Raw genomic sequence first — 17,174 nt, 5'->3', positions numbered from 1 at the left:
AGAGAACTGGCTTAGGAGGGAGATTCTTGGTCAGACCTAGAGGTTAGGATCACACGAGGAACATGCCCCAGGTAACATCTGAGCAGACTGTGGGTAGTCCCCTGCCCAACACACACACACACACACACACACACACACACACACACACACAGTCCTCCCTTCTTGGCAAAGCTGGCTTCTCCTCTGAAGTACCAATGCAGATACGCCCATTCCTGCCCAGGGGTTGGCCTCTAATCCAGGTTCCTGTGGAGCATGGGATCTCTACCACAGGAAAAGGGAAGAAGAGGGCAGACACCAATATCCATTGATCACCTAGGTGCAGCAAGGTCCATTGCCTGGGTTATCTAATTCAGTCCTCAAAACCTATGAAGTTGACAGCCTTATCCTCATGGTATAGGTGAGAAGAAAATGGGAAATTCAGAGAGGTTAGGCAACATGCCCAAGGCCACACAGAGGACCAGTCAGACCTAGAAATAATTGTACACGCTGCCCAGCTAAAGCCTGTCATCTCCACCCATACTAGGGAGCAATAAGAATGACTGGCCAGTATATGAAGGGGTCAAGAGCACAGAGGGCTCTACTCAGAAGGTTCAAGGCTAAGGTTGATCAACAATGACTTACTGAAAGAGATGAGGTGGGAGGAGAGACGTGGGGAAGCAAAAGGGCTATGGGAAGTTGGACCAGGCTGGGGTAAAGGAGGCAGCTGAGGCTGGGTAGGTAGGCCCTGACGGCAGACGGAACAGGAAGAGGCAGAGTAGGCCTACTTCCTGGCCATTCAGCCTCTAGCAGGGCAGCCTGAATGGCAGCTTCACAGAGGGGCCTTCCTCTTGGGCCTGCAGGGCCACAGCTCAGGGGGGAATTCCCACTGTGTTCTGACCACCAGGCCACAGTCCCCTGACCAAAACAGCCTTGGCCCTGGGTCCCCATATTAACCCAGGAGGGTAAGTGGCCTCTCCCCAAACACTGGGTCACCTCCCTATCACCAAGGCTGGTGGGTCCCCCAAGAGAAGATGCGGAGGGAGCAGGCTGGGGTGCTAGAAGAGGAGGAAAGGAAGGAGAGGGCAGGCTGGGTGAGACTGAGGGCAGGAGTCCTTGCTCCCTCTGAGGGTTCTGAGTCACAGGCACAACCCAAGCCCCAGACACCAACCTTCCCAGCAGTGAAGAACTTGAACCCCAGCATGGCTCCCGCTGGAGTAGAGGGGGGGAGTCGTGCAGGGTGTGCAGCGAGGTCTGTGCCAGGATGTGGACGGCTGGTGGCCAGGCCCTCTCTACAAGGGACCTGCCCTACGGGGCAAGAACAGCCTCAGAGATCTGCAACCCGCCCTCACAGCCTGGGGCCACAGACTCCTCCTCATTCATTCCCAGGGGCCCATGATTCCAGCTCCAACCGTTTGCACCTTCTAGACCATAAGCATGGATTCTGGGGACTTTGTGAGGGACAGAGGAAAAACAAAAGTCATTTTGACCAAAGTGCCTTCTCTTCCAGGACCAGAACCCCAGGTCCAGGACAGGAACAGGAAAGGGATGAAGTAGGAGGAAAGCTTTGAATTGAGAACTGCGATCATGACCTGAAGAGAGGAAAACTCACTTTCAGAAAAATGGTCTGCAGCTTCCCACAATTCTTGCCACAGTAGCTGGCCCCGCGTCGGGAGAAGAAGACTTCGTGGGCCGGCACCCGCTGGTAGGCTATACGCTTGTCTCCCTGCAGCATCCAGATGATGATGTCCGGCAAGCTGTTCTGGGGCTGGAGGAAAGGTGGCCGTCAGCGTGGCTAGCGACAGTGACCAGTGACATGCCCAGGCCCACACCTCACAGTGGCACAGCACTGTGAGCTGACCTCTAACTCAGAGGCCGCAAGACCTCTCCTCAGCAGCCTCCATCCACACACCACCCACTCCTGAACTTCCCCTTGACCTCCAGGGCTGGCTGAGTCTCCAGCGGCTTGCATCCCCCAGAGGACAGGGCATGAGGCTGCCCCCAGCTCACACCAGAAGCAGAACATAGGTTTCCAGGAAGAGTCACTCCTGCCTGGGGCCAGAGCGTCAGTTCTTACATCCCATCTACTGGGCAGATGTTCTTGGGGATGAGTATTACACTTAAGGGACCAGACTCCCCTCCCTCAACCCAGAGGGCAGCAGCAAATCCATAGAAGGTGCACATCTTCCCAGGGGGCACTCCTCCCTCTAACAGGGGACCCTTGAGGCCTGGTCTGGAACAGAAGGACTAACTTGGAACAGAAGGGTCAGGCTCTGGGCCCTGGAGGCTTCTAGCCATGAGGGACAACTGCCCGTTGCACACTCTGGACAAAGCACTGGTTGGGAAAGGGTCCATCTGCTTCCAAGGATGGTGAGCCATGGGGCTGGCTCTCTACCCAGGTCTGTTGCTGAAAGTCCATGCTCCTGGGGCACTCACTAACCTGTCACATGCACTGTTTCACTTAATCCCTGCGACAGCCCAGGTGGCAGGAAGAGTTTCCCCATTTGACAGGTGAGAAAAATCGGGCTTAGAAAGGTTAGGAGACAACTCAGGTTTTTCTGCCTCCAGACATGTGTTCCCAACCACCATGCCAGGGGTTCAAAGTGTGTCCCCCAGGAGCAGCAGGAGTTCCCAGGATCTTGTTAGAAACACAAATTCTCAGGCTCCATCCCAGACCTGGGGTGAAGGGGTCAGGAACCCTGGAGCTTCTGATGCATACACAAGTCTGAGCAGAGCTCTCCCTCCAGCTCCCTTACAGTAAGAGCTCCCATTTGACCTTAATCCTCCCAGCTATATTCTAATCTGTACTCTGTTCAGCATCAGCCTAGGGCAAGATTATAGATGCAGCCAGAGACCAAACCTCAGGATGGTCCCCACCACTGTGACAGGCTGGTCAATGGCTGAGACACACAGCCTGTCCCCAAGGAACTGGCCACGTGTCGGCTGGCCACCCAGGGAGGCATCCAGGGCCCAGAACCCCTTCCTAAACAGCCTTCCCCACTTCCCCTTGTCAACCTGCTGCTCCAGAAGGCCCTCTGCCAGCCTGCCCTTCTAGAGACATCCCTTCTCACTACCTCCATCTCCTCCTTGGGGATCCCACATGGCTCTGGTCAGAGTGGGCAGCAGCTGTGTCTGCCCATGACCTGTAAGCAGATCCTTCTCATTCTCAACAAACCCCTGGCTTGCCTGCTTGCCCAGGAACTCAGTAGATACATCTGGCCTCACAGACCAGGGGAAGAGTATGCATGTGGGGAAAGGGTGCCCCAAAGATAAACTGGAGCCAATTCTAAGATACAACAAAGTTCAGAGTTACAGCAATCCATCCTCCCCAGGTCTGGGGCTCAAAGGCATCTAGGAGAGCAGGAAACACTGGGCCTGTGAGAGGCAGGTTGGAAACCAGGTACAGACAGGTACTGGTTGGCAGGAAGAAGTCAGGTCCCTGAAGAAGCAGGCCCAGCACCAGAACTAGAGCAAGACACCATGGATTCTGGTCCTAGCACTGTCTCTACCATCTTTTAGTGGGTTGGGGGGCATTTATTGAGCACCTACTATATACCTGGCTCTGTGCTGTGTCCCATAACACCCAGAATCCTGTTGCATCCTCTCCTCTTCTTCTGCAAATGGCAATATTGAGTCTCAAAGAGATTGGGTCCTCTGCCTAAGGTCTCCTCCCAGCAGTGGAGCCAAGGTTGGATCATGCTCCAGACAGTGTCCACCCCCCACACCCAGTTCCAATGTTCCAGGCAATAGGACAGCAAAGGAAAGCAGCAGCACCCTGCAGGGTTAACTACCTCCTCTGCCAGGACGCGGAGACGCAGGAGCCAGTCCTCAGCCTGCTCCAGGGCAGCGGAGAGCTCAATTTGACCAAGCTTCAGGGCCAGTGCAGCCTCAGTGATTTGGCTCAGGTGGCGGGTACGAAGTCGGAACAGGTACTGGTCCAGGTGGGTGGCAGAAGGTATCTCATGGACATCACTCAGGGGCTGGCTATGAGAGACAAAAGGCCAAAGCTGCCCCAGGTTCAAGCACACATATGTGTGTACACACAAGTACACACGTGCACAGCCCCACAACGGAAGGCCTGTCTGCGCAGTGCCTTCTCCAGCCTCATCGACATGAATGGCCCCCTCTGTGACCCTCAGCTCCTCCAGGAAGCTTCCCCAAACCTGTCTGCCCTCTACCTCCCACTCCGATGCCTGAAGCCCTTTATTCTGGGGCCACCTGTTTGGGGCTCACCCTCAACCCTTAGTCTGATGAGTGCCTTTGCCTGGGTGTCCCCTCTCCACCCATGACTGCAAGCTCTCAGAGGACCCAGAGGGTCTGCATCCTGTCCCTGCATTCTCCTAGGCAGAGGCCCCAACACTAAGTTGCCCTACACTGAAACAAATCGTTTCTGCGTTGTGCACACACTTTCTCCAAGAAAGAAATTTATGAACCCCTGACAAGCCACTGCAGACTCTGTGGGGAGGCCCGCCACCAATAATACAGATGTGTCCACCCGGGGCGGCCCACAACACCCCTCCCAGACGCTCTGCCTGGGGAAGTTTTAGGAGAGGTGGTGGGGCTACATGCAGCCCTCATAACACTGCCCTGAGCCCCAAGTGTGGAGTTAGGTTGAAACTCAACCTCGGACATGCGCACGCATACATATACCCACATCCCGCAGGGGCTCCCTAAAAGTCCTTCCTAGGGCTGCTCCACATCACTCCAAGTCTCAGGTCCCTCCACCACCAAGGGTCACGCAGGATCGCAGGATTGGATCGGGTGGGGGCGTCTATGCGCTCCTACACCAAGGAGACCCCCTCTGGCCTGTCCCTGCTGGAGCATGGGGGTGCCCCGCCCCCACCCCACCCCCGGGCGAGCCCTTGACTCCCCAACAGGACATTAGTCAAAGCCGCCAGGTCTGCTCCCACCGCTCGCTTGCAGCGCCCCCTCCTACTCCCCTCCCCGCAGCGTCTCGACTCCCGGCTCCCGGCTGATTTATTTTTCTGCCAATTTCCCGGAGCTATGCAGAACCAATTACCGCCGGAGCGCAGCGGCACCGCCGCCGCCAGATCCACCACTCTGGCAGCCCTCGGCGCACTACATTTTTCCTGTTATTTTTTTTAATTGAATTTTTAGGGTGGGGGGGGAGCAGGAGGCGAACTCCTTCTCGGGGAAACTTAAGCCCCGGGGCCTGTCTCAGGTCACGTACTGCACACCCTGTAGTAATATAATATTTACTGCCCCGAGGGTGCCGCGGACGGGGCTGCCCGGGCCGGCTGGCCGGGTGAGGCCCCGCAGCGGGGCTGGGGGCGGCGGGCGACAGGGTAGGAGAGCCGCAAGCCAACTGGGGTGATTTATGCGCCCAGCCTGGGTCGGAAGCTGGGAGGGACTGTGCTCCAGACCACCAGAGGGAGATTTTCATGGTAGCCCCAGCCTGGCCAAAATCCCCCGAGAAGCAGGCGGGACCCGTGAGCGCCACTAAGGAGATGCTCCCACCCTGGGAAAGCCCAAGGCAGGCGGTACAGAAAGAAGGGGAGTCGGGCAAGTCGAGGCAATGGGGTGCTGCACCCCAGCCTTAAAACAATGGCAGACGCCCTGCTACCTCTGGCTGACTTGGAAATCAACCTTGAGTGGCCCTGAGTGCAGGGATCTGCTAGGAAGAGACCAGAGCTGGCTCCTCACAAGTTGCTTGCTGCCTGCCCTTGCAGGACCAAGTGGGTGACTGTAGGGGAACAGCCACCAGGAGGGCAGTGTGCAGCCTGAGAGATGAACTGGCTTGGGGTCATTCCTTTCACTCTGAGCAATGGTGCTGCTGGGCCTCAGCTGAGCTGAAGGCTACCCAGAGAGGAGACCCCGCCCTGCTCTCTCTAGGGGAGAAACCGGAGAGGGGTCTCCAGCCCCACAGAGCAGCCTATAGAGTCAGGAGTCCCTCCTGGAAGAAGTGGTTCCCACCTGCACCTTGGAGGGCGACAGGAGCTAGTCAGGCTCAGCGGAGTGGGAAGAGCTTTGTGCACAGAGGCAAGGAGAACATGGGTGGGAGGGGAGGGGATGCACAGAGATGCAAAAGGACGGGGATCCATGAGGCAGATGGTGGGGACAGAGAGGGGTGCTCACTAGGATGAGGGCTGAGACTTTCTCCGAAATGTAGTAGGAGCCACAATGTAGTAGGAGCCACTGCGGGGCTGCCGAGGAGGTGGGCATGGCACCATCCTGAAGACAATAAGGGAGGAGGCTGGAGGGGAAGAAAGGAAGGAGGAAGGACGCGGAGAGGCAGAGTGACGACTAGTGGGGGGAGAGAGGAAGGGGGACACTCAGAGCTGGCCCCGTACCCAGCATGGGTTCTGGGAATGATGAATCCAGAAGAAGACACAAGGGGTGGGGTGATAAAGTGTGCCCGGGGCCTGTACAGCCACAGACACAGCACAGCTGTTGGGGCCTTGGGTCTAGAGGTCAGAGGAGAAGGCTGGCCAGAAAGTATAAAGTGGACACCGTTAGCCCAGAGAGAGAGCTGGCTGGGCCTGGGCTGGAACAAGGGGCACTGATGCTGGAGATGGGGGCAGGGCCGCTGAGAGAATGGGTGAGCACCTGTGGTCAGCCCTGGCACCCTGGCTTGGGGACGAGGTAGCTGGATACCTTGCTTGTCAGCTGGGTCTGTGCTCAGTGGCAGAGCAGGAGGAAGGCCTCTCACTGAGGCCCCGGGGCAGCTCCGTAACATCAGGGGATGCCTGAAGGAATCAGTCCTGACTCCTGAATTCCTCCTCTGGAGACCCACTTGTGTGCATTCCCAGGAGGTTGGGAACCCAGCTCCCCTCCCAAGCTCCTGAGCTGGTACCCATATCCCTGGAAGGACCTGGCCACCCTGCTACCCCCCAGGGTAGAAACTCCAAGGGCCAGATATGGCAGAAGTGTTTTCAGCCAAATCCTCCAAAGAGCAGAGTTCAGAGGAGGGCACTTCAGGCAGTCCAGGACCTGGGTTTCAAATGTTCCAGGCACCGTAGACCTGCCAAGGTCTGCCCCTTTTGAGTCAGGAGAAGCACTACAGGGAAAACTCTAGCCCTGTCCCCCCAGCCCCCAGGCTGTGCCATGGGACACATTCTGCAGGTGTGAGCTGGTGGGATACAGGGACCGCCTGTGAGCCCACCCCACAGCTGCAGCCCACCCCTGTGCTGACCATGCCTTGCATGCCCTGCCAGCCCATCTCATCTTCCTCCTCCCAGACCCCAAGCCAGGTTCCTCACAGATGTCCTCCCCTGCACACGGCCTGTCCTGATACCTCATCGCCCCTCTGCCTGCTGACTTCCTAGAGAATGGCCCCAACACCCACACAGCTGCCCTTCCCAGAGCAGGGGTCCTTTCTGGACCCTTCTTTGGCCTCCATATCCAATCCACTGTCAAATTCTGTCCGTGATAGAACAGTACATCAAGGGGCTCCCCCGCATACATGACATGTGAATCTGGGCAGGTTAATCAACCTCCCCATGACTCAGTTTCCTCATGGGTACGATGGGGATCGTTCTGCTTCCTACTGTGATGATTAGTTAATACATGCAAAAACCCTGAGAACAGTGCCTGGCACGACAGGAGGCTGTCATCACAGTGCCTCCTAGAGTGTCCACGCTGCCCTCTGCTTCCCTCGGGCCCCACCTATCCCAGCCTAGGACCTCAGTGGCCTTGTCACAACTCACCCATACAGCCTTATGTCCACTCTCCCTTCACCTGGGCCCCCAGCACCTACATGTCACCACCACCACCACTCCATCCTCATCCTACAGCCAGAACGAACATCCAAATCCCAGCCCCTATCGCCGACCACCTGAGCTCCAGCAGGCCCCTCAGGCCCACCCCGTGGGGCATCAGCTTCTCCCTCACACCCCTGGAGGCAGCCTGGTTCTGAGTCTCTGCTTGGGCAGTCCCCTCTCCTCCCCCTCCAGGTTCACACGGGCCAGCCCTGCTCTGGGAAGCTTCCCTGGACGGGATTTGTTGGAATCAGATGCACCTGCTCGGAGCTGCCACAGCGCGGGCTCTCCCTCCCCGGCACGCTCACTTCATGTTTCATGTTTGCATCCATCACCCCCCGGAGGGCTGACATTGCGCCTTGTCAATGTGCTTGGCACTCAGCCTGCCAGGCTTCCAGAAGCTTCGGAGAATGGATGAATGACCTGTCTGGAATTCCACCCGCCCACATGAGGGGGAGTGTCTTTGGGGTAACACTTTGATAAAGATACACTTCCTCATGGGGTATAAAGGACCGGAAGGGGCGCTGTGGCAGGCGGCATGGTTGCCAGGGTCCCCGCACAGGAGCTGTTCTCTAATACGTTCAACAGGACTCCACAGCCAGGTGGGGGAGGGTGATGAGTGAGGCCCAGAGGGGGAGGGGCACAGGCGACATTTGCACATACTCACACTTAACCCCACAGAAAGGAGAAGGGCAACTGCTTATTAAGTCCATTTAACAGCTGAGAAACTGAGGTCTGGAGAAGTGGCGCTACCTAAAGTCACAAAGCTAGTTAAAGGGACCAGGACCTAGGTCTCCAGCCATCTCTTCTTCTGAACAATAATGACAGCTACCGTGATTAAGTTCTTCCTAACTTCCTGGCACTTTCTCTACTAGATATTACAAACTTATTATAAAGTTAGTTATTCTTCATGGTAAGTTGAAGTTCAAAGCTCCCTTTGGAGTGGCTCCCCTAAACCCAGCCAGCAGATGCTGGGATGTGTCCCCTCTGCTGGGCCTCGGCACCTCTGTTCTCCATCACTCCCAAGACCCCCTCTTCCTGAAGTTGACAATCGGTCGTGTCAATAGAAGGCTAAACAGAAACTGTGGTCCCGACGTGGCCTTGGGGGAAGGAGGGGCCCCGTCCCCCCACCCCCGCCCCCACCCTCCACCAGCTCCTCCTGGAGAGTCCATCAGGGAAATAAGAGGTCGGGGATCCGAGACACAATGCTCCCCATTCAGGTGAGCAGGGCCGCCCCCGCCCACAGCTGCCACTGCTGCTGCCGGAGATTTATGACCTGCTCTAAATGTCACCTTTTCAACTCCCCGCGCTGACTCTGCCACCTTTGGACTCAGCACGGGCCGGACTGCTGGCCAAGCGTGGCTGGGAGACGGGCAGCCACTCACTGCCACACACAAACACTCCCGGGGAACTGGCCCTGCCGAGCCAGGGGAGGCAGGCGCCGTGGGCATCAGGTACCCCCTACCTGCAGTCTGCGATGAGCTCATCCATCAGCTGAGTCACCAGGGAGTCCATGTCCTCAGTGGAACACTGGGCCTTCAGGGCCAGGTGGACCTGCTCCAGGCCAGCTTCCTGTGGAACAGGCGGGCAAGGGTCAGGAGTGTCACCATGGAACGGAAGGTATCTACTGGACCCAACTCCCAGGCCCTGAACCAAAAAGGATTAAACAGAGAAAGCAGAACCCAGACCCAACCAACCAGCACTGCCTGGCCCAAGAACCTTCCGGGTTCCCCACAATTCCCAAGGTGGAAACTTCAGCCCCACACAGACGCGAGAAGCTCACGTGCTCTCAGTGCCGTCAATGGATCTGAATGCAGCCTGCTCCTCACCCAGCACCTTCCAGCCAGGTCTGACTTCCCGTGGGCGAGTGGCCCTCTCTGAGCCTGGAACCTCGTTCCTTTGAAGGTTCTACTACTGACCCCCAGGAGCAGTTCAGCTACCTCCAATCACGGGGAGGCCTTCTCCAAACCCCCATGGCCTGGACTTTGGCTGAACTTCACCTGGCCCCCTCCTGGCGCTCTTCCCCAGACCTCTTGGGTTCAGCCCCAAGCCAGGAGGTGGAGATTGTTCTTGGAACACGTCGTCAGGCCCAGGACTGTCCCTCAGTCCACCATGCATCCCTCCCCATCCATCAGCCTTCTTGAAGGGTACTTTGGCCCAGCACCACCAGCCTAAGGATGGACACTAGATAGAAAACACAGTCCCTGCTCTCTTGAAGTCTGCAGACAATGACAGATCAGAACAGTCGCTTCTTGTTCCCTGTCAACTCTGAATTCTCCTCCTCTTGGTCTTTGCTGGTCTTTGCTGGTCTTCCTTCCCCCTAGAACCACCAGTCTCAAGGAAGCGATAGGCACTATGGCCGCTCACCTTGGCCTGCACTCCTTCCAGCCCCTCTTTCCACCTGTGCTCATCCACAGATATGCCCAGACCTCTCCAACCCCCTTCTCCCCTCCCTTGACCTCTGTCCCCTGATGATTGACTCTCCTCAACTCCTGGCTGAGCACCAGGCCCACAGCCCCCAGCACATGCAGACAACCCCCACTCCTCACCTCCAGAACAGAACCTGCCACCCACCCCTGTACGCTGCTCTTCTCCCCGCTTCCCAGTTCCCCAGCCACCAGAGTCACTGCTCGGTGCTTCATCTCCCCAAGTCCAAGAAGCCACCAAGGCCTTGTAGCCCAGGTCCTGCAACTGCCCCTCGAAGGTCGTCTCCTTCCCATGGCCTCATCACCCTCCCGGGACCCCATCTGAGCTCCCACTTCCCTTGTCCCCCCACTGGACAGGGGCCCTTCGAGTGCCTGCCACACCTCCCGGTGCTCCCTGGCAGCTCTCCTCTGAGCCCCACGCCTCTCCCTCTGCCACCCTGAAGCTTCAGGGTGAGAGGCTTGTGGAGCCCTCACCCTCCTTTACCACCCCAGTCTCCTGAGGATGGGGCAGCTCTCTGTTCACTTTGAGTTTCTGGCTTCTAGCAAGAAGTTTCTAGCACCAGCTCTTGGGTGTGCTGAGTCAAAAGGCATCTGATGTGGATCAGCGCTGAGCTCTGTCCTTCTCAGCCCTCTCCTGTCTGTCTGTCTGTCTCTCCCCCTCCCTCTCTCTTTCTCTGTTTTCTCCCACATCAGACTGGTGCTTCCCAGAACTGTTGTGACCTCCTCCTCCCAGCATGCAGGACAGGACCACAAGCCTAACTTTGCAGGACACAGAGAGGACAAAATGCCCTGAGATTCACTGGGCATAGTAGTGTGTGTGTGTGTGTGTGTGTGTGTGTGTGTGTGTGTGCACGCACACGCACACATACATACGCAGACACACTGCCGGTGGACAAGTCTGCAGACACCCAGGGCAGGGCAGGGGCCATGCACATAGCTTGAGGCAGGCCTCCACTCACCAGTCGGTCAGCGATCCTGAGCAGCTGGTTCTGAGTCTCCACTCTGTGGCTAATGTCCTCCCAGTAGGATGACAGCACCACCACAGGCTTCACGTTGCCCCAGGGTAAGTAGTAGTAGTGGCACCCTGGAGGGCAGAGGGGGTTGAGTACTGGGCAGAAGCCAAGGGCAGGTGGCACACAGCTCTGCAGAGCTCAGACCCCCGGACACTCAGGGCTGCAACTGGCATGACTGGGAAGGATACCCAGGGTGGGAGGGAGACAGGTGCCGGTTCCCCCTTCCCTCCTAAGAACCCCCTGGGACACACATGGTGTGAGCTGTGTTCCCCAACATCCAAACCAGCTGCCTGAGCTCCCCGAGTCAGCTGTGGTTCCCTGGGGCTCCTGAGCACATCAAACGGAGGGGTGGTTAGCAGGCCCTGCAGGGAAATCCCAGCCCACATCTCCCAAGTCTCCAAGCCAAGCTCAGCAGACTCCGAATGGCGTGTAATGAACGGGTTGGGTCAGGATCAATGAACCACGGCGACTTCAGGAGTCGGGCTGTGGGCTCTGGCAGCGGGGCCCCACCTGCAGAGGCACTGCGGGAGGCAGCACAGGCAGCAGAGCTGGGGTCACCCCAAACAGTCTGCCAGGGCCGGTGCCTGGAGCCTCCCGCAGCCTTGCACAGGAGGCAGGACTCGGGGTGCGGCCCCCGCTCTATGATCCGGGTCTCATCCAGGAGCCAAATCTCGAGCCTCACCGTCAAAGACCGCCCGGCTGTACTGGGTGGTGGAGGCCAGCGGCAGGCAGGTGTTGTCAAACTTGTTCCCGTAGTTCCCGATGCTGACCTCAAACTGGATGGCGTCGTCCACGTCCTGCAGCATGGAAGCCGAGTAGAAGGCGGCAAAGAGGGAGTACTTGCGCCTCCGGAGGTACTTCTGAGGGCAGAGAGCGGGCAGGAGGGTCACGATGAAGACGCCCAAGGTAAAGGAGAGTCACGTGTCTGGCAGGCCCTGGCCGTGACCAGCACCCGGAGACTCCTGGCTGGACTGATGACTGGCAAATCGGTCCAACTCAGAAACAGCACCGAGCTTTGGTTACTGACTGAAGGAACGCATGCCAGGTCTGTGTGTTTGGCCACATTTCCCCAATCAGATCTGCTCCCCCAAGGTCGTGCTGCTCCTTAATCCGAACCAGCAGCAACGGCATCACCACGTCAGCCAAGGAAGGGCTCCCGCGGTGCCCCTCGGGGCAGCCTGGAACCACCCCAGCCACTCAGTGAGTTGAACGCTCTCAACCACCAGGTCACTGCCCGGAGCTCCTGCCCCCCACCACGCCAGCCAGCTCTGCGGCACTCTCGGCCACAGGCTTGGGAGCAGCGAATCTCACTGTCCTCTCTGGGAACAGGGCTGAGGACATGGTAGGCACTCAGTCACATGTGACTTGAACCAACGTGACTTTTTGATTCTCTTCATGGCTGAGCGAAGAGGGATTAAACTACTATCAGGTTTTAGGAGAATGTTGAGAGCAAGTGCTTCTTGCATGCATACATTAGTTCACTTGTTCCCACAATCTTGTCATCATTATGCCCACCTTACAGAGAGGAAAACTGATACAGCTGGTAAGTGGTAGAGCCAGGACTCAGGGGCCCAGTTCTACCATTGGTTGCTCTGATATATCTGAGCCTCAGTTTACTCCTCTATAAAATGGAGACAATAACAACGGAGACCTCACAGGGTTCTGGGAAGACTTGAGGACATCAGAAGGATCGCTAGCACGATATCTGACACATGGTCATTGTTTAGTCGACTTCAAATGTCTACATCATTATTACAGAACAGCGTCTCATTGAGCTCTGGGCTTTCCGTATATTTTCATTTTTCTTCTTTAAGCCTCTGAACATTCCTCCCTGGGCGCAGGGTAGGTGTTGAATGATTCCCAGTTGACACCTGAGATGCTGAGGCCCAGAGAGGTGAAGGCCCGATGAGCATGAGGCAGAACGGAGTCCTCCCTCTGCCATGACACCCACTTGGTCACCTTGCCCTGTCTGTCCCCAGCAGGGACCCGCCCTTCTCCCAGAGTGCCCCTCACCTCCACCCGGAGGATGTCGTCCGCGGGGAGGTCCTCCACCTTCTGCTCACTGTGCTGCTCCACCAGCCTGGTCTCCAGGGACACCAGAAGCCGGCCTCGGTAGGCCACGCCTTCCCCCTGCGAGGGGAGGTTGGTCACAAAGATGGGGGGGGGGGAGGAAGAGAAGGAAAGGGGGACCGTCCAGCACTCAGTTCACCTCCCAGGAGGTTCCTGGGCCAACCCATGACTGCAGGTGAGGATGTCATGGCCCAGAGAGTTCCGGGACTCTGCCAAGTCACCGAGCAGATGGTCTGTGCCAGCCTCCAACCAACCCCAGGGGGTAAAACCTGAGAGGGGTGTGGCCTGAGTGTCTAAGGGACCAGGACAGTGAAAAGATCAGAGCGCTCCTGAGGCACAGGCGGAGAGGGACACGCAGGAAGAAGGAGCCAGGACCAGGCCAGACAGAAGGAGAATTCTCTGAAGGGATGACCGCTGACCCTGGAGTCTAGGCGGGGCCTAGATGCTGCAGGCCAGGCTGGAAGACCCCCACAGGCCAGCCTGGGCACCAGAGGGGCCTGGGGACCGGGTGCTCCAGCAGCTCACCTTGCCCATGTTGAGCTCTGCATACGGGTCCGGGAAGCCTGTGAACTCCCTGGGGCTCCCATAGAGGTTCACGTAGCAGGGCCCGAAGGTGGGGAGGAAGCCCAGATTGTCATCCACTGGAAGACAGAAGCAGGGATCAGAGGCGCCGGCCCCATGGGGCTTTCTAGGGCTCAACCCAGCCACCTTCAGACCTGAGCCCATCCCTGGCCCTCAGGTTCCCTGCAGGCACCAGATGCAGCCACCCTAAATATATAAATAAGAATGGCCCTAGACCTAACTGTCACGGGAGGCACAAAGGAGGTCCCAGAGCCTTGGGACCAGAGAAGCCATCTCTCAGAGTGGGAAAGAGATGTGGCCCCAGGCTCCAGCGGAGGCCAGCCAAGAGTCCAGTGAAAGGCCCCACTAGAGGTCTCTCCCCCATAGTGCAGCCCCCAGACACAAGCCCCTGTGTCCTGATGGCCTTGATCCATCCAGGATCCCCTCCCCCACACACACACACGATACAATGAACAATTTTTAAGTGGAGCAGGTCAGAGGAGCCTTAGGGAGAGAATAAACAATGAGGGGAAATCTGTCCTCCACATCATCCCCATCCTTTTCTGGAGGCTTTTATTAATGTCACTTTCACGTCCATAGCTCCATTTCTCAGGCTGGGACTCTAAAAACCCTGCAAGCCCTCTGTCCCTTTCAGAGAAAGTGGGGAAGAGGACATTTCCAGAATGCCAAAGGTGGGCAGCAGAGCTAGGACCATCTGGGATGACCCTGTCCACACAAGGACGGACCAAGAAAAGACAATAAAAATGGCCTTAGCAAAAGAGCACCTGGAGCCGACCTAAGGTGTGCACTGTAAAACCCTGGAAGTGAGGGAGGGCAGTACAGGCCGGAGCCAGGCCCACCCCTCAGCCAGCAGCACCCTCCACACCCTCCCTCTCCAGACCCCAGCACACACAGGGCTCTGGCTCTGAGAACCAAAGTAGGAGGTCTTGGAAAATGAAGCTCACATGAACATTGCGAGTCATTTGTGCTGATGGTCTTGATCATGATCTACCTGTGAGCTCCATTTCTAGAGTTTTTCACTCTCTCTGGCTTGCTCCCGGTCCCTGAGACACTTTGCACTCCACCTGGACCACTGAAGCCCCATGCCTGCCCTAACCCCTCACTGCCAGCCCCAGCCCCAGCCCCGTAGTAGTAGGAAGGGGTCTGGGAGGGTGGGAAGAAATTACTTTTAAGACATTCCAAGCAATTTACATGTTCAACCCGAGGTGAGAGGTAATCACCTGTGATAAGCTCCAGACCCCCAACCCCATCTCATGCAAATCAGAGAATTCCCCAGTCTCCAACACCCTCACCCCTCCAGCAAAAAGACACCCAAGACCCCAAGCCCTTGTGGTCCCCTAGGTGACAGCAACATACGGTCTGTGGCTCGCGGAGGCTTGACCACACCTGCAGGCTCCTCTGAAGCATAAAGAAATGGAAAAGGGGTTAGGATGGGCACGGCTGAGTGAAGGAATGGTTACATGAACAGGCACGTGGATGGACAGACGGCAGACAGGTGGAAAGACAGCTCCTAAGTGAGAAACAGACGTGGCCCCAGGCTCCAGCCGAGCCCAGCCAGGAGTTTGTCACAGACTAAGCCATCACCAGCCCCACCCCAGTCAGACATAGCCCCTAGGACCACAGTAAGCCCTCGGAAAAGTGGACCCAAAACATGATTAATATGTTCAGCATGATTCAATGTATTCAAGAAATAATATTTTTACTTTAATAATAAAATATGCTTTTCTATATTATAGCCAGATGAGTGAGAAACATCTAGTACTGACATAAAGAAAGAGCAAGGGAAACATGAAGGGATCAGAGTGAGGCGGCAAGGCACACCCAGGACTCCAAACCCAACAGGCAGGTTAACACTAGGGACCAGCTGGCCAAGCAGTGGTGTTTTAAGGCACAACATCTCCACCTAGTGGTCACTTCCAGTATTGCCACTGAAGATAAGAGTTGCGTTTTCACAACAGTGGAGCCTGGGGATCTGGCTTCTAGCACCTACTGCTTCCAAGAAAACCTGGTGACAGATGCTGTTCACTAGCTGAAGGCTCTGCACACTTTGGTGTGCCCATAAATGTTGGTAACTGATTCTAGAAATAGAAGCAAGGAAGGAAATGCTTTGGCTCTTGGTATCTATCCATCACTCATTTCTGGGCAGGTATGAGATACCCCAGGGGAATGAGCAGCCTCAGTCTTCTTCCACCACTGACTCTCCTTAATTTCTGCCCTTTCCTATACTCTGATATTCCTTTTCTTTTCTTCTTATTTTTCCCCTTCTCCAATCAGCAAAGCTGTAATTACCAGTCTGAGGTCATGATCAAGCCTAGGGACATGTTAGTGAACTTGGGGATGATTTTCAGGCATTGCTCACCTTTACCAATTACTCTTCTCCAAAAAAAAAAAAAACTGTTGCTTTTTCCTATAGATTCAAGGGTTAAGCAAAATGTTGTGAATGAGCAGACAGAGAAAGAAAGGAGAGGAGAGGAATGTGGATGCCCAGAAAAGAGGACAGGGCTAACCAAGTGAGGCCAGAGGCACAGGGAGGAGGGTGAGTCCAGTCCCTCCATGGCCAGGTCTCAGCTTCAAATGCCCGCTGGCAGAAAATCCAAGTTCATGGTCCTTTGAATAGCCACAGGAATCAGCTTTCATTAGTGAGAGAGCCAGGCCTCTGGCCACAGGGGAGCAAGGTGACCTCGGCAAGTTGACCTACTCGGGTACAGCTACGGTCCAAGAAGGATAGTGGCCAGGGGCCCCCCGGAAGGAAACAGATTCCACTTTAAGCTGGTTGCAAATGATTATGAACAGACCCAGCCAGTTATCTCAGGCTGATGAGGCCAAGGTCATATTTCCAATCCCCAGGTGCTTCTTGCAGAGGTAAACTTGGTTTCCCACCCACAGACTGGCTTGCAAACTGGTACCCAGCCAGACACAGATGTCCCCCAAATTCTACAAGCCACCTGACCTACACATGCCTCTGGTGGCCAGGTGGACTAAGCACTCCTTTTCATTCATCCATTTGTTCATTCAGCAAGGCTAATCAGGCACCATGCTAGGCACTGGGAGTATGTAACAAGACATAGCCCTGCTGACATCTGAGACCAGGGATTCCTAACTTGAGGGCAGGTCACAGGTCTCTGGGTGGTACAACTCATCCCAGGTTTTCTCCCCTGTGTCTGCAGACAGCTCATAAAGTCAAGGGCAGGGTGGCCGGAGAGCCCGCCCAAGACAAAGCTTCTATTTAGTCCTCATCATCCTTCTGCCAAAACACAAGTGTTTTGGTGTGTTTTCTCTGATCCTAGGGAACTAGGACCTGGAAGTCCCATAGCACAGATGAATACTCCCAGTTTTGTGGCCTCAGCAGCAAAGCCCAACTCCCTCACCTGGGGGAAACTGAAAAAGAC

General features: G+C 56.3%; 1 protein-coding gene across 17 annotated transcripts in view; it reads right to left on the bottom strand.

Moving 5' to 3' along the window:
- Window positions 1–17,174, bottom strand: part of Dysf (dysferlin) — a 207,897-nt gene that overhangs the window by 105,578 nt on the left and 85,145 nt on the right. For 9 of the 17 annotated variants that reach the window (XM_077791802.1, XM_026405158.2, XM_026405147.2 and 6 more), the window contains 8 exons: window positions 15,142–15,183; window positions 13,729–13,844; window positions 13,147–13,263; window positions 11,816–11,993; window positions 11,080–11,204; window positions 9,160–9,266; window positions 3,768–3,960; window positions 1,589–1,744 (listed from right to left, as the gene is read on the bottom strand). In XM_077791802.1, coding sequence (XP_077647928.1) covers window positions 1,589–1,744; window positions 3,768–3,960; window positions 9,160–9,266; window positions 11,080–11,204; window positions 11,816–11,993; window positions 13,147–13,263; window positions 13,729–13,844; window positions 15,142–15,183 — 1,034 coding nt within the window. The remainder of the gene's footprint in view (window positions 1–1,588; window positions 1,745–3,767; window positions 3,961–9,159; window positions 9,267–11,079; window positions 11,205–11,815; window positions 11,994–13,146; window positions 13,264–13,728; window positions 13,845–15,141; window positions 15,184–17,174) is intronic. The other 8 variants (XM_026405156.2, XM_026405160.2, XM_026405149.2 and 5 more) reach the window with 1 other exon arrangement.

This window comes from Urocitellus parryii, chromosome 12 (assembly GCF_045843805.1).
Source record: "Urocitellus parryii isolate mUroPar1 chromosome 12, mUroPar1.hap1, whole genome shotgun sequence".
NCBI classification, from domain to species: domain Eukaryota; kingdom Metazoa; phylum Chordata; class Mammalia; order Rodentia; family Sciuridae; genus Urocitellus; species Urocitellus parryii.
The sequence above is the reverse complement of the archived record's forward strand: the minus strand, read 5'-3'. Positions and strand labels throughout refer to the sequence as shown.